Source organism: Cyanistes caeruleus, chromosome 4, assembly GCF_971803275.1.
Source record: "Cyanistes caeruleus chromosome 4, bCyaCae1.hap1.1, whole genome shotgun sequence".
Lineage (NCBI taxonomy): Eukaryota > Metazoa > Chordata > Aves > Passeriformes > Paridae > Cyanistes > Cyanistes caeruleus.
In genome coordinates this window covers 2,632,103-2,648,946 of record NC_141704.1, presented here as the reverse complement: position 1 = coordinate 2,648,946, position 16,844 = coordinate 2,632,103, and the positions used below count along the sequence as shown (strand labels likewise).

General features: G+C 49.7%; 1 protein-coding gene across 1 annotated transcript in view; it reads right to left on the bottom strand.

Annotated features, from left to right (window-relative positions):
• Positions 1–10,601, bottom strand: part of PLXNA4 (plexin A4) — a 390,481-nt gene extending 379,880 nt beyond the window's left edge. Inside the window, exon 1 of the mRNA XM_086886383.1 lies at positions 9,343–10,601. Within this exon, the coding sequence (XP_086742509.1) occupies positions 9,343–10,521 (1,179 nt within the window). The 5' untranslated portion in view covers positions 10,522–10,601. The remainder of the gene's footprint in view (positions 1–9,342) is intronic.
• Between the last annotated feature and the right edge of the window lie 6,243 nt (positions 10,602–16,844).

Genomic DNA, 16,844 nt, shown 5'->3' with positions numbered 1-16,844 from the left:
AGAATCAAGATGTGTCTGGTCCCATCATCTCACAGAAGATGAATTTAAAGAAGCCTGGTTATCAGTTTAAACAACAAACTAAAGCACTCGAGCCCTGAAAGGGGAAATCTCCTGCTTGCAGCCGCTTATCTGTGCAGATCTCGGTGCTTGAGGAATTCAGAGCGTTGGTACCAGGCAGTGTGAATTCACTGAAGCTCCAACTGCTCCTGAAAGCAGGACTGAGCAACTGGGAGGCTGCAGCCAGCGCTGGGAGCAGGGACCCATCACAGTCATGGCCTGTGTTTCCTGGCGTGGGATCCCGAGCAACAGCCCCAACCCAAGAGTGCTGGGTCATTCCCTCATTAGGAGGAGTGAATTTTTATTATTCCCTGCTGCATTTCCCTCACTCTGCCTCTCCCACTCTCTCTCTCCTTGTCTAAATACGTGCCTGGCTAATATTGCTTGTTTACAGGATAAATCAGCTGTACAAATCCTATTATATTTTGGAGCACTGACAACGACGGGGTAATGACATTGAAACGGGGAAATGCAATGTTGTTCCTACTGATCTAATGTCACCCACATGTTCCATCAGCTACACGAGCTCCCAGTGCTGCATGGAGGAAACAGAGGAAACTCTGTCTTTACCATTTAGTTCCAGTCCTGTCTGTGTGTCGTGCCTTTCCTAGTGTTGAGTATTTCTTTAAATACAGAATCATGGGATGGTTTGGCTTGAAAAGGGACTTAAAGACCAGTCAGTCCCACCCTGTGCCATGGGCAGGGACACTTTTCGCTGGATCAGGTTGTTCAAAGCCTTATCCAAGCTTGAACACTTCCAGGAATAGAACTCCAGCTCCATCCTGAACCTGGATACAGCTACACAACCAGGTCTGTGCTGGCTCTGCAAACAAATTTTGTCCTAAAGTTGTTGCCAGGTTACCCAAAGATTGTCCCATTCCTAATAAAATGCTTCTCAAACAAACTTAGAGCAAAAACTATATGCTGAGACAGCAAAGCCATGCAGGTGCCAGGCTGGGAGTGTCTGGGGCAGGAATACAGTCAGATGTGATTCAGGCATCTCTCTGTGAGTAAAACAGATTTTTTCATCTCCATTTCCACACTACCCATATCTGTGCTATCCTCCCAGGTACAATAGAGACCCCATCCAAGCAATTTGGATAAACAGAGAAATTTCAGGGAGGGAAAAATAAATAAGTCTTCTCTTATATTCCTGGCATAAATAGATATAATAAATAAATAGACACGTGCATTAGATGGCTCCCAGAGGCTGAATATCTTCACTGAGTCTCCAAGTTCTGAGACAGACCCTGCACTGTGTTTCACCCCGACGGCTCCAATGGCATCAGGCGAGGAAGGAAGGGTCTGTGCAGGATTTATCCCAGAGAGCAAAGCTGTATCCAGCACCCCCTCAACCCCTTCCTCAACAGAATGGGCATTGTACAACCTCCCCTGCTCCAGCTGCTTTAAATAGCATCAGCCTCACCAAGGGAGCTGGAGTCATTTTGCTTCTGGCTCTTCCAGGACATCTGAGATTTGCTTTCTGCCTTTTTTTTTTTTTTTTCCTTTTTTCCTTTTTAATTTAAAAAAAAAACCCTCTTGCACAAGCATTCTCCTTGGCCTGCCAGGCGACCTCCTGGCGAGGCAACGCGAGGTCAGGTTTGCGAAGTCGCCGATCTCCTGGCGCGGAAGAGAATGTGAGGAGATCATGTGGAGGCCTCCAAAAATGCAAAGCTGAGCCACAGGCGACCGCAGGGCTCGACCACAGAAGAAAACAGCCTGGGTTGCTGGCAGGGGAAGCAGGAAAGAGCAGTTCCCAGAAATAAATCTAATTGTCCGTGTGGCAAGGAGCGCGGGGAGATGGCGCGGGCAGGGACGGAGAGTCTGGCACTTCGCTCACCTGCACACAAGGGGACCAGCAGCACCTGGGGTGATGCTGAGCTGCTCAGGCAGAGCCAACTGGAGCAGGGATGGGATGGATGGTGGGGGAGGGAGCCGTGCCTGGAATATCTCAGACACAACACTCTGCAGCCTTGGGTCCTGCTCTGCCCTCAATGAACATTTTGTGTGAGCAGGGTCACTCAGACGTGAGAGAACAGCTCTGTGAGAGGGTTTGGCACCCAGCCACTTAAAGGCAGAGGGTTTCCTCCTGTTTTATGCTTTGGAAGGAAATAAATATTTTTGAGAAGGATTTTCCAATGCATGTTTGGGGTTTTTTCTCCCCCAGGACAATGAGGATTTGGGAAGGAGAGGTTTCATGGTGAAGGTAATTAATACTGCCAGAATTATTTCTGCATTCGTTGGTCACGCAGTATCCTTTCAAGGACAGGTGTTTAATACTGAGAAACCTACTTAATATCTCAAATGCAATCATCCTCTCCACGCAATTAGGCCCTGGTTTACAGCCCTTAAATGAAAGCTTCTGTTGATATAGGGGATTAAGAGTTTTTGTTTTGCTCTCCCTCAGAGCATCAAAAGCCACTTTTTCTTCTCTGCCTGGAGTGCAGAGCACTTTGCAGAGGCCTGTCCTTATCCCTGCTGGCTGAAAGAAGAGACGTGGCACCTGGGAGGGAGAACCATCACCCAGGGAAAAGAGATGATAAATCCACGTGCTGGCTGGGCTCACCTCACAGAGAAAGCAGTGGGGAGAATTTCTCAATCCCAGTTCAGAGGGGCCAGGACCTTACTGGAGACACAAACTCAATTGCTTTCCATTAGCCCGAGGAGCATGGCCCCAGACATCTCTGGCCACGTCCACCACTGACCACAGCCATGAGAAATACCAGCTGTGTCCCTGGAGAGAGCTCCCTGAGCTGCCTCACGTGGGGAGATAACATGGAATTTCTCTCTGTGGAAGTGTTTTCCGCCCCGGAGCAGAGCCAGCTTTGCAGGGGAGGTGACGCTCAGGCCTGCTGGAGGCGGAAGGTGGAGGGGGAGATTTGCAAACCAAAGGGCCCAGCTGCAGAAACCCTGAGCCAGAGCCTTACCCAGTGTCCCTCTTCCTCCCCAGCTCAGATTCCGCCCTCTCCAGCCCCCAGTGTCAGCAGGAGGACACTTGTCACCTCTTATCACAGCGGCTGGGCCTGGTGGGTCCCTGGGCCAACCCGCGCAGACGCCGCGCACGCCGTCCAACACAAACCGATGTGACCAAGTGCACAAACACAGATCTGGCAGCCACCAGCCTGTTTGCTCCGGCTCCCAGTCTCCAGTCAGCATTCCCAGAGAGGCATTACGGCATTTCTGAGGGTACTGCCCTTCCAAAGTCTGAACATCGGAGTTTTTTGCGGGGGTTTCCTGCTCTTATTTGCATTTTCAGAGGAAGAAGAAGAAAGCGCTGTTAAAAATTGACCAAGAACTGACCTCGGCTGTCCATAAAGCCTTTGAATCAGAAACACCAGCCTGTAAAATCTGGACTAAAGACATGTACACAAAACTTGTGCATGGTCTGTCCAGCTGGGATGAGTAAAAAGTGCTGTTGTGCAAGCACCAGTGGCACTGACACACACAGGGATTTACTTAGGATAGCTCAGCTGGCAAAGAGGGAGATTATGAGGTAAAATGAAACTGATAACTCATCCCTGTGATTGATCCACTCCCCTGGGAACGAGTCAGGCTCACGTACTCACCCGTCCAGCCAGGAGAAGTGGGTAGGGGTGGGTGTGCAAAATGCCAAAGCACCTGCATTGCATGGACCTCCTTCCACACATTCCTCTTCCCAGGGACTAAGCAAAAGATAACACTCCCTTTTCCCCAACCTTTCACTTTTAAGGGAAAATGGGAGAAGTGATAGATAGGGCTGACAATTCCTGCTTTTTTGCTTGTAAAGTGATTTTTTTTCCCTCGAAACACTCCTTTCCAGCAGCTCAAGCTGGTCCTTCTTTCTAAATGACCCTGTTCTTCTACCCACCATGCCAGAGAGGAATGGAAGAGCAAGGAAGATATTCCCTCCTGCTCCTGCAACAGATGGGCGCCACACTAAGATCCAGGAGTCCCTGGGTTACAAATTGTGCTTTTGTGCCTTAGCCAACCCCCCTGTAAAACAACCTCCTGCTGCTCCCCATCCTGGTGTCTCAGGGGTGCTCTGTCTCCTGTTAACACCGGGGATGATGAAGCCTGGAAGGAAGAGGAATATGAAATAGGCTGGAAAATCTTGGCCCTACCTGTTAACACCACTGATTACCAACAGAGGCCCTGGAAGGAAGAGGAATATGAAATAGGCTGGAAAATGTTGGCCATCTCTGCCCTTCCCAGGAGTTAAGCTGACTTTCCCATACCATACACACAAGTCCTTCCACCACCTGAGCTGAAAATGGCCCTTTCTAACCTGGTGGGACTGAGCAGGAGGGAGCCCAAGGGTCATCCCCAAGGACCAGGCAGGGTTCACCCCTACTCTGCCAAAGGAAAATGTCTGTGCACCCAGCTGGCCTCCAAACACACCCAGCATGGAAGGACTAATCCACAGACTCCTCCTGAATCCAGCCAAACCCCGTGACAACAGCAGTGCTTGCTTGGTGGGCATCAGGGATGGGCAGGGGATGAGGGGAGAGCAGGAGAGAGCAGGAGAGAGCAGGAGAGAGCAGGGGAGAGCAGGAGAGAGCAGGAGAGAGCAGGAGAGAGCAGGAGAGCAGAGCCCACTTGAGGAACAAACGCATGGAGATAGTGCAGGACTCAGAGATTTCACCAGCAGCATCTGCAAAGAGGTTTTGGGGAGTTACCAACCAGAAGCACAGGAAACCTTTACAGCCAAGTCACTTGTCAGACAATGGCTTGGGACCCAAACATCCACTTCTGGTAACAAAGTGTTGGGAAAATATTGCCCAGCTCTTCACACAGGGACTTTTGTTGGCTGGTCAGCTTTGAAAACATTTCTGTTCTCCCCCAAGTGACAGCGCTGCCATGAAAAACAGGAAGAGACTGAATACAGCAATTTAAACAGTCAAACCCCATTTCCTGCCAAAAGGAAAAGAAAATACCAGCAAAAGGCAGAAGCCAGGCAGGAGCTGGGGACTGACACTTTGATTATCTTGGATAGATATTGGTGCTGCATATCTGGTAGAAGCTGCAGTGGTGGAGGAGACACCTTTTCATGGCAGGGGCTGGAGTCTCCTAGGCTGGGAGGCAGATCAGGCTGAGGAGGAACCCAAGATCTCCCAGGAGAGCAGCCCTGGGATGTGAGCAGCTCCTGAGCTGACAGCCAGGGTCACATGCAGCAGCACCCCAGGTTTGGCACTTCGTTGCCAGCCAAAGTTCCATCAGGATCCCTGCTCCTCTCCATCTCCCCACAGCCCTGACACCCTCAGGATGCTTTGGGGTCAGTCTCCAGCACCCTCCTCTTCTTCATCCACGCTTTTTGTCTCACAGCAGCTCACCTGCCTGGTCCCCAGGGTAGAGGGGAAGGCTCCCCTGCCTCCTCTGCTGAGCATCCCAGGAGTAGAACTCTCACCAGGCTTCAAAATGCACCCATTCATCTTATTTCATTGTAATGACAAGCAACAGATCCCCCAATGATCACTTCCTGTACAGAAATGACACACTTGTATCTCCATCCTCCTCTCAAATTGCCTTTTTTTTTTTTTTTTTTTTCTTTTTCAAAGAAATCCAGCATTTTCCAACAGTGCCATAGAACCACAGAATGGTTGGAAGGAGCCTTAAAAGTTCATCTAGTCCAGCCTCCTGCCATGAGCAGGGATAACTTCAACTAGATCAGGCTGCTCAGTTACAAAGTTGATGAAGGACACTGAAACCACAGCCTTCTTCACCCAACGTGAAGCTGGTTTTCTGTTCTAAGAAGCCTTTTTTTTCCCCTCCAGCACAGCCCTGCCTTTGGCAACACCCTGCATGTCCAAGGAGCCAAAGGGTTTGAAGGTGCCCTCTGACTGTATAAGCAGGAATGGCTTCAGAATCCAGAGAGGAGATTTAGATTTGACATGAGGGAAAGCTTCCCCGCAGCACAGACAGATTTTAGGGAGAGAGAGGAATCTCCATAGCCAGAGGTTAAGAACAGGTGAGACAAACATCTGTCAGAAGCGTTATAAGTAGGGCAGCAGGGTAAATCAGATGACCTCATAAGAATCCTTTTTTCCCAGCCTCATTTTTCTCTGATTATGTGAATTTCTAAGCATTTGGGGTCAAGTGTGCTGCTTAAATATAAGCTATTATCCTGCTTTTGCAGAGAGGTATTACCTGAGACCATTCATCACCTGAGTGAACATCACCAATTTGCAAATCAACGGCCCAGACATAAAAATCTATCATTTTTTTTCTGATTTATGCTGAAGATGAATGGGAGGACAGCTGTAACACAGGGATGGGAGAGGAATGAACACTGAGGATTCTCCATTCATCTCTGGACCTTCACCTCTCCCACTCTAGAAATTCTGCTACCACACTGCTGACATCTACAGCAGGCACTTGGCATGGGGCAGTCACAGGCTTGTCACACTGAGCTTTTTTGGTTTTGACTTTTTCTTGACCTTTGCAAACCAGACTGGGACAAGTCTCCAGGACATCCAACCCTGCAGGGGACCCAATGCCTCCTGCTGAGTACTGACCATGAGACAAAGTTTGTCCAGCCAAGCTCTTTCCTGACCTCAGGTTTCTCAGCTCCAGCTGTAACCAAGCTGTCCGACCAGAGGAGCTACAGACTTTGCTGCAGGGGGCCAGAACACTGCTCCCCTGCATCCCTGGAATTATTTGTGTGCACATTTGCAGGTTAGGAGAGTGCTGGGAATGATCTCATCAGATTTCTCTTGCCCTGAAATGGCCTTGAGCAAGGATTGCACCAAGGCAGGAGCAGAAGTGTCCTGTCATGTAGACACATCCCATCATGTGGATCCCCTTTGAGTCAGTAATTGCCCTGTTAGAAATACTGGAAATATTAGAAGGATATTTGTTACTAAAAGCCAGACCTGATAGGCAAGGACAGTGCAGTGAACCCAGCTCCTCAGTCCTAAAGCTAATACCACAAAGAATCACAGAATGATGGGTTGAAAAGGATCTTAAAGATTATCCTGTGACAACCCCTGCCATGGGCAGGGACACCTTCCACTATCCCAGGCTGCTCCAAGCTCTGATGTCCAACCTGGCCTTGGGCACTTCCAGGGATCCTGGGGCAGCCACAGCTTCTCTGGACAAGCTGTTCCAATGCCTCACTACCCTCTGTGTAAAGAATTTCTCCCTAACACCTAATCCAAGTCTCTCCTCTGTCACTTTGAAATGCTCAGTGCCCAGCACATCAGCTGGACCTGTTCTCATATAGGATTTCAGCTGCTGAAGGCAGGGCAGCACAGCTGAAGTTCAGTTCCAGCCTGGACCTTAGGCAGGTTAAACCTCTGTTTGCACCAGCAGAGAAACATTTGCCATCCACACAAACCCGGGGAAAGGCTCACTGATGTCTTTGTAATTGTTTCTAGAGCTGCCTCTAACACATGTGCTAAGTGGCAGAGCAGCAGTGCTGGGGCTTGGCTGGCAAGCAGGACCTCAGCAGAGGAGACCAGGCTCTCACAGACACACATCCAGCCTCCAAAATACTTCACCAACCATCAAATATTTTCCAAGCTTAGTGGCTGGACTCTGCAACCCCTTTCAGCAGCCAAGTCACTAATACCTCTTCCCTCAGGCAGCACAGCTGATCTCAGGCAGGGCCTGCCAGCAGCTCTAAGTAGGCTCATTTAAGGAGAGGACAGCCTACTTAGTTACACTCTTCAGACTTCCTGCTTTGAATTCAAGCATCTCCAGGTTCTTTTGCAGTGTCTCTGATTCACAGTGAAGACATACACTCATAAATATGCTCTAACACTTTTCCCCACCGTGCCCTCTCTCCAGCCCCTGCAGTCCCGTCCTTACTCAGTCTGACATCAGTTTTCTTGGCTTGGGACTCACCCCATGGGATACAAGAAAGCTGCTGGCCTTTTTTGCTCCTGTCTAAAGCTACAGAAGGCAGGACTGAGAGGTTTCAAACTTCCTAATTGGAGAGGTCCAGCACTGCAAATGTTAGTGTGGAGCACAAGCAGAGCAAATATGCAAATGCATGGAGAGGCTTAAGAGCCCAGGAAAGAAACTCCAGTGGGAAGCTCCCAGCTTAAATCTAAAGGCAGCTCTTTGAATGTGCACAGGCCTTGCGGCTAAACAAAAAAATCAAAGCCAGATTTGGGCACAGCCTTTCTCCTGTGCAAAGCTCCACGGGGAGCTTTGTGGGTCTAGGCAGAAGAGATCCCAACTAAAATCAAGGACTTGTCCCTTCAGTGTGGGAGAATGAGAGCAAGGCAAGGTCAAGCAAGGACACTGAGGGGTGTAAAGGGGAATTAGGACAGGGTAAGGCAGGATCAGTGTCCTTGCAATGAGACTCCCCTCCACATTCCTCATGGTTCGTCCTTGTCCCGACAAGGAGCATCAGAAGAATCCCCCCAGCAAACAAGGCTTGAGCACAAAGGAGCAATCCCATATCCTGAGCACTGCCTGCCTGGAGATTAGGGGCAGGAAAGCACTCTGGCGTTTCTCCCTATTCCCTTTGCTCAGACTCAAACTCGCCTCTCACTTGAAAGAGCTAATTAAGGATGGGAATCAAAGCCCGGGGAAGCGGCTCCTGCAGCCCCGGGTGCGGTGCTGGCTGTAATGCCCATGTCTGTGCCTGCTATCAAAGCCAGCCCCGTGCACATTCCTGCAATGGCACTCGGAATAAACCGAGGCAATTTCTTCAGACCTTTTGTAGGTCAGACAGACCAGCCTCTTCCCCAGTCCTGCCCTTAAATCTTGCAATGTTTAATACTTGATCTGCAGCCAGGCTTTAATTTCTCAGTGCAGAGCTGGCTGGAGACTGGAAGGCGAGGGGCTTTGATGGTTAATGACCAGTGCTTCTCAGCCCTGGAAGAAATGAAGCCCTGCCTTCATAAAGTTCCCTGAATAAATCCTGCCCCAGCTCCAGCCCAGGGAAACAAAATTACACCAGCACACAAACCGGCACAAGCCACTGACATCTTTAGGTCCTGTTTTGGTTTAGGTTTGAGCTGAAATTGCACTTGGGTCTCAGTGATTTCACCTCTGTGATTTGCACCACAAAGTAACTACAACAGGCATATTCCTCCTAAATATCCCAAGGCCCTTGGTTTAGCTCATCAGCAAACACAGCATGTCTGCCAATGCCTTCATCAACTTGTCCATGAGCTAACTGGGGTGTGAACTGGTGAAACTGGGTGGTGTGGTGAGCTGGAGGCAGAGCCAGGACTGGGACAAGGCAGTCTCAGTTCCTTGGTCTCTGCTTTGAGGGTTGAGAAGGTTGGTTTTCTGAAGGCAAGACCTGTTAATACATGAGGAGGGCAAGGTGGGGTGGTCAGGGGCCTCACTTACCGCGCTGCTACAGGGAATGTCCTTGACCTTGAGCCAGGCCAGATCTAATGTCCCCTCTCCCCTGTAGCAGGACTGAAGCCTGTCCTTGATGCGGTCGTTGATGTTTTTCAGGACAAAGATGCAAAGAGCAGACTCATCCAAGGACTTCATCTTCCTTTTCTGCCCCTTGGAGAAGACTGTGAAGAGGATATCATCCTCAGGGCCAACACCCAGAGATCTGGCCAGGATGGCTCCAGCCTTGGACAAGTAGGCAGCCTGGAGCAATCGGTATTCCACCCCATTCTTCTCACAGCCAATGGGCACCTCCACATAGGAGTTAAAGGCCGTGTCCTCCTTACAAAGCCGCACCAGCTTGGAGGTATAAACCTGCTCCTTTGTGGTGGAGCCGGGTGGGGAGATCATCTCAGGCTGCAGAGTCAGGAAGTAGACAAAGTTCCCGCTGCTGAAGCCGTAGATGTAGTAGATGTCGAAGTCGGGGATGATGGTAAAGGTATCTGAGGGGATCTTGATCATAGAGGCCACAAACTCATCATGAAAGACATAGGCAAACATCCCATCAGCCTCGGAGTTCTTGGTGAGCTTTCTGCTGGAGATGGTGGGGAAATACTCCGGTTTGCCATCCACGGCCGTGGCGATGAACAGCTTGTCATCCATGTTGCTGTAAGAAACAATGACTCCAAAAACAGAGCCACTCTCGTTCACCCCAGAGAGGTAATGCTCCTTCTTGTGGAAGGGCTCTCCAAGCTTGAAGAGGTCATCCAGCCTCAGGAGCTTGCAGATGCCCTGGTACAGACTCCCACAGGCTATCAACCGGTTCTCCTTGTAGTCTATGAGGAGCATTTTGTTTATGTTGTTGGTGGGCGTCAAGGGTTCGTTGCAGGTTTGGACTATCCTGGGAGGATAGCACTTGGGATTGTCATCATCAGGACCAGTCTCGTGGGTCACCAGGACCTTCAGGTCACTGGAGAGTTTGTAGATCCTGTTGACAGCCCCCAAGTAAATGTGCCCAGTTCTTTCATCCACCACCAAGTGGTTGAAGTTTCCCTCCGCTTGTTCCCCGGTGAAGGTGATGAAGGGCCTCTTTGGATGGGGTGGCTGCTGTCTGCCAAGAGGTGACACTGTGGTGGACAGCAGGAGGTGAGAAACCAGGCAAGTCCATTTCCACATGGCCGGCGACATGATTAGAGAGGTTTGTATTCCCAAGGCAACAAGGATTAGACGCTGTAAAACTCTTCAAAACACCAATTCCTTGGCAGATTCTGTCCTACAAGCAAAGAAAAAAGGAAACAAAAGTACATTACTATGGAGTATTCCTTCCTCCTCCCTCCTTCACAACCATGCCATCATCAGAGCGTATTTAATTGCTAATCCTCCCTTTCTCCACTCTGAGCTCTCTACTTAAAACCAGCACAAAGGGAACCCTCCTGACAGAAAAGATGCTGTGAGAAAAAGCAGAAATCACACAGCAGAGTAATAAATCAGCACCCTTTCCCTCTCCATTACACACACACGTGCCCCACAGTGCAGCATAAATATTGACTGGAAGTGCAGAAGGGTAATGGCAAAAACATCACCCAGCATTGCTGTTTGCACTGCCAGCCTCAACCCAAGTGTGTATTTGCTATCTGAGATGCCAGAACTGGAGAAGGATTATTATCCTGCTCTTCTGGACGAGGCACTGAAGCCTAGAGAAGGTCAGGAATCTGCCAACAGGGATGGGGCCAGATGGATGCTGAGCTCTCCCACAACCCTTGAAGCTTGCCGGGAAGGAGCCAGCTCTGGTGTGACATTAACATCCTTTCATGGAGACCCCGGTTCAGAACGGGCCTGTTTGGGCAGGAGCTCTGTGGCTGCCAGCTCAAAGCTGCCTCAAGCCAGCCCAGCCTGGAGTGCAGGCCCAGGGCTTGTGGTGTGCCAGCTGTCACTGCCACATCTGCAGTGGGCTGGGAGTGAAGGGAGCACTGGATGTCCTCCCTCCCATGGGCTCTCACCACAGACCACTTTCCACCTGCTTCACACTCTCCGCCCACTTCACAGCCAAGGGAACATCATCTAAAAGAGATCCAGCTCTCCTGGGAATCTCAGGTGTCTGAGGAGAAAGGGGCTGCTTATCTACCCGCAGTGATAAAGCCTAAAGCACCCTGAAGTAGGAAAAAACAATGACCCAAGGACCAGCCTGGTACCTTTCCAAAGAGAGGGGAGAGGCTTTCCTTGCACCACTCAGTCCCTTAAAATCTCCCAGGTTTTAACCATGGTGATGGGAGCAGTATGAGGTTCAAACATTTGGTGGGCACATCACCAAGCCCCATGGAAACACCTCTTCCTACTCAACACATCCATCTGCTCCCTTTTCCGTCACTTTTTTTGGTTGCTTCTGTATCAAGAACAGCTTTACCCCTTCATGGCCCCACCGAGCATGTGGGGATGGAGTTCTACCAGCTCAGACTTCACAAGCCAAGCCCCTCAATGAGTGCTGACCACACAAACCTGGTGGCCAGGCCCTTCATCCCTCTGTCACCCAGAGCAGAACTTCACAAAGCTGGTCTTGATTTTAAAAAGGACACGAGCCAAACAGAGCTCCATCCCAACCCCTCTGTCACAGAGTGACTTTGCTGAAGTCAGGGGTGTAACCAGTGATGACAGCCAGGCTCACACAAGTAGGAGGCAAGGAAAAAATCCCTGTTTGCAGATCCCAGCAGGGAGGAAGATGTGACAGTGACACAGGTCTGGATGTGCAGATTTTTCAGATCTGTGCAGCTCTCGGAAAAATTTACTTAAAAAAATAACAGGGAGAATAAATCCCACATTCTTTTGACCCGTAGGCTGATTAGATCTGGTAGTGGAGAGAGTAGGTCTGGGCTTGTAGAGCAGCCACCATTTTTATGCCACCCCAAATATTTCAAAATCGTCGCACAGCAGCCAGAATTTCCAAGCTGTTGTAGGATCACCTTCACCTCCCGCTGCCCTCCCTGCCGCAGCAGCCGCAGGCGCTGGATGGATGACGGACAAAGGTCAGCCCACATTTACTTTAGTCATGTTTACCCTGTTCTGCTTTGCCTCTCTGGTCAAGCAAATATTTAATAAAACCTAGCTTATAGTGCAGAGTTTGCAGGACTGCCTCTCGAGCTCTGCAGGGATAGGCAGGCTGGTCACGTAGGCTTTTAATAACCTTTATTATGATGGATGGAGCAGTGATGGGATGAGCTCTCCCCACACAACCATTCCTCTTTCAAAGGAGCCCATCCTTGAGAGAGCAGCAGCAGAGGGAAGCTGTCCCTGTTTGAGTCCTGTGTTCAGAAACATCACGTGGTGACCCTGAACACCATGATGAGTTATGATCCACATTTCTAACAGGCACTGGCTTGATCAGGAACTAGGCAGATCTAGGAAGAAATTGTTCTTTTCAAGTATTACTAAAAAGGTATCTGTTTTACCCCCATATTTTACTGAATTTTGCTCTGCAGAGTCAGCAGAGCTGCAGGGCAGGGAAATGAGAACTGCTGCAACCCCGAGACTGAAGAGGTGCTGAGCACCCCTTCTCTCCAAGAGCAGCCCTCTGCCCAAAATTCACCACAGCACCAGGACACTGCACCTGCAAAAATGGGATTAAAAAACCAAACAGCCAAGACAAAATGAGAAGAGACAGACTCCAGGCATAAATTCTTTGAGGCCCATGAAGGTGAGAATTGATTTGAGGTCAGGCTATCACTCAGAGAGGAAGGGAATGGTGAGGAGAACCTTGCTAGATCCCTTCCAACCCAAAAACCATTCTGTGATCCCTCCAGGTAAAGACAGAAAATTTGATCTGGAAACCAGAGAGACTCCAGTGAGAAACTCCAGGAAGGCTTTACAGCAGGCAGGGGTGTTTTCCAAAACACTGAACCTCATGGGGGAGGAAGTTCACCTGCAAAGGAAAGAGCATCAGCAGTCTGAAAGCACAGGAGCAGCCCTTTGGGACAAAGCTGGGAGAGCAGGAGCCTGGGGCTATTTTGCCATCTTCCAGCAGCCATCTGAGTGATCCTAGGAGCAGGATTTTCTCTCTGCTTGCTGCTGGCACTCTCTCCTCTCCCATCTGCTCATGCTGCTCACCCTGTACCCTCTGTCCTGGAGCCCCAATCACTCCTGGAACCTCTGAGGGCTATAATTTATAATTTGGCTTAATTAATAAATATCACCAGAGGTCAGGGGCAAGGAGGCCTGGATGTCTAGCCTGCAGAATAGAGCAGGGTTTGTACAACCCCTCAGAGGATGCACCAAGGAGAAGGGGGTTGTGGAAGGTGGTTTTTTTGCCTATGTCTGGATGGCAGGAATCACAGCAGCTGGGAAGGCAATAATACAGTGCCATGGGCATGCAGAGAGTAATTATATTCTAGAAACAATGCAAATAAACAAAAGGCCACAGCCAGCAAGGGCTGGACTTAGGCTCTGAGCTGGCTGTTTCCAAAATAAACCCAAACTGCCTTTTCCACTGGGGATGTGGCCAGCAGTGATGCTGTGAGCCACCACACAGGGCTCCTGTGCGAGGCCAGATCATCCCTCGACGTGGCTCCTGCCACAGCAGCCTCTCCATCAGCACATCCAAGGTCCTTGGGAAGGTCACAGAGCAAATCCAGCCGTCTCAGACAGGATCCCATCCATGGTAGAGGAAGGTCTCAGGGTCAGCACCCACAGGAGGTGTCAAACCGCTGTCTTGCCAGTGGAATCGCAGCTTTTGGGCTTGCACATAACACATTCCCCAAAAGATGCCTTGAATTCCCAGAGTTTGGTTAAAGTACTGGATTCCTCCTGGAGAACATCACCTTAGGGGGCTACTCCACAGTCTGGTTATATTTTTTGCTGTCACTGAGCATTTCCAGTGAAGGTTTGGGACCACAGAGTTGAGGGTTGCAGTTTGGTTCTGCTCAGGGATCTCCAGGACACAATCCCAAGACTCCAGAACATGAAACCCTGTGGTAAATGCATGGGATCCTGGACAAGAAAAGTTTGGATGCCAAAGAGTCTCAGAGGAAGAAACATTCCAAAATTCCAAAACTCTGATTATTAGATGGGAAAGTTAGTGAATGATGAATACATCTTCACAGTGCAGCAGCATCCAAGGGGACAAAGTCAAGGATGAGTTATGCCTGAGGAAGTAGGAATAAATCAGGAATAAAGAGAACACAAAGGACTGATCTGGCAGTTGAGAGAGAGGGGAGGACTCGGGAGGAAGCGTACAGGGAGAGGGGAAAGAGAGAGCTGGGAGAGCTGAGTTTTGATTGACAGCCTCACAAAATCCATGGTCACGTCCCTGTACCGGAGTCTGGGACAAACTCACCCCACTCCAGAGATGGCTCCTGAAAGGAGCACGTCACTGGCTGAATGTGAGACAGCAGCATTTCCCTCACACACACACACACAGCCCTCCTGCCACCAGAGGTGTTAGACACAGCCTCATCAGCAGGTCCCCTGCCACGGCCACACGTGGCAGCAGGGCCAGCACAAAGTCAGCAGGAAGAGCCTGGATACAGAAAGTCATAGAAGCAATCCCACTCTGAGTCCAGCTCAGAGCAAAAATACGTGTTAAGGCCTTGAATACAAGCAAAATGAGCTGAAAAACAGCTCTGGGAGGGAGGGAAAACTCAGCACATCCTCGTGGACAGTGGGTCTGGCAGCACCCCAGAGCCCCGGAGAACGGACACAGTGAGTTCCCCACCTGGCTGGGAGGAAGCCAGGAGTACCCAGGGCTCCTGGGCAGTGCCAGGGTGGTTAATGAAGCCCAGCTAATCAGGCAGCACGCTCCTGTGTTTGCTTTTCCTGCACTCAGGCTATTCATTGCCGGGATGCAGGAGGCCGGGCAGAGATGCTGACGAGGCAGACGCCCAGCGCCGGAGCCAGCACGGAGCGATTCAGCACCAAGTGCAGCTACACAATCCCTTTAATCTCATCTAAAGACTTTTTTTCATGGTTTCCTTTAATAAACCCTGATTACCATGGATAAAAGCTTTTCTTTGGGAGCCAACATGGCAAGAAAAACCCATAGAGTGACATTGTCAACAGCTTCCCCAACAAAGAGCGGATTCTAACTTTGGCTAAATCCTTTCTCCCTGAACTTACAACCTGTCCAAGCTGAAGGCAAGTCTCACTTTGGGGACACCCCACACCAGAGCAGCTTTACTTTGGAGCTCACCAAAAAGAACAGATCCCTGCACAAGCTGCTGCTTGTCTCAAATAAAGAGATTAATTTCAGGATGGTTTGTTTGCAAGGGAATTAGGATACAGAGGGACAACACAGCCTTCCATCATCACACAGATTATTCCTCTCAGGCCCTCAGATGCTGCCCATCACCTTGTTGCCTGTGTTTGTGCCAGAAGAGTATTAAATTATGGGATTAACACATGCCAGGAGTGGGACTTGCTTCCTTTTCTTCCCTGCTCTTCCCAGCTGATAAAACTGCATGTGGATGTTGCTTCTGCCTGCATTTCAAACTTGGTTTTCTCCCAGCAAAAGCAGGTCAGAGCTGTGCTCCTCTGTGCTTGGAAAGGAGAGCAGAGAGGTTTGTAATAATTTCTCAGCTCCTCCAGGAATTTGCTGCAGAGACTCGAGTGAAGGAATACAAATATTCAGCATCACAGAAGCAAGAATGGAGTTTTGAGGTCATGGGAATACGCTACAAATCCAAAGACCCGAGTTAAACTCTCTTTCCTGGAGCAGACAAGCCTGGGTGTTACGGAATCATGGAACATCCTGAACTGGAAGGGACCCAACCTTTCAATGATGTGGCACAGGTAGCAACATTTCCCAGCCTCCTGAAAGTATCCTGAGGACAAATCTATGAAAATGATTCCTTATCACAGTAAACTGGGGACATAAAACCCCCCCAACAAACAAACTGTTGTAGCAAGAGCACACAAGGTCACTGATTTCAAGCAAACCATGTCACAGCAGTGCCTAACTTGGCTGGACCCACTTTGTGTGTGTGAGGTCATAGAGGTCCAGGGCACTGAGAAAGGGAAATATTGCCAAAAGCCAGTGTCAGGTTGATTTCTGTCTCAAAGTCTTATTCCTGTTCCCAGGAAAGCCATCACACAGTGCTGGAACTCTGCTCTCCCCAGCACAAAGAGTTTCTCTGCTGTGTTTCACTGACGTGCAGCTCTCACAGGGTTGGCAGTGCCAGATTGGCCAAAAAAATTAAAATTTTATGGAATATTCCTTTGGTCAGTTTGTGTCAGCTGTGTCCCAATTCCTGGTGCACCTCCAGCCTTCTCCCTGTCAGGACATGAGAAGCTGAAAAGTCCTGGAGTTGGTTTAAACCCTACTTAGCAGCAACTAAAACCATCAGTGTGTTATCACCACGATTCTCATGCCAAATCCAAAACACGCCATCCCAGGAAGAAAATTAACTTTGTATCAGTGGAAACCAGGACAGCAATTCACTGGGAAGGAGACCCTGGTGAGCTCTAGACACGAAGAGGAATAAACACAGCCTCTGCCCCTAAAGGAGTGATGAATATTGAAAAGAAAA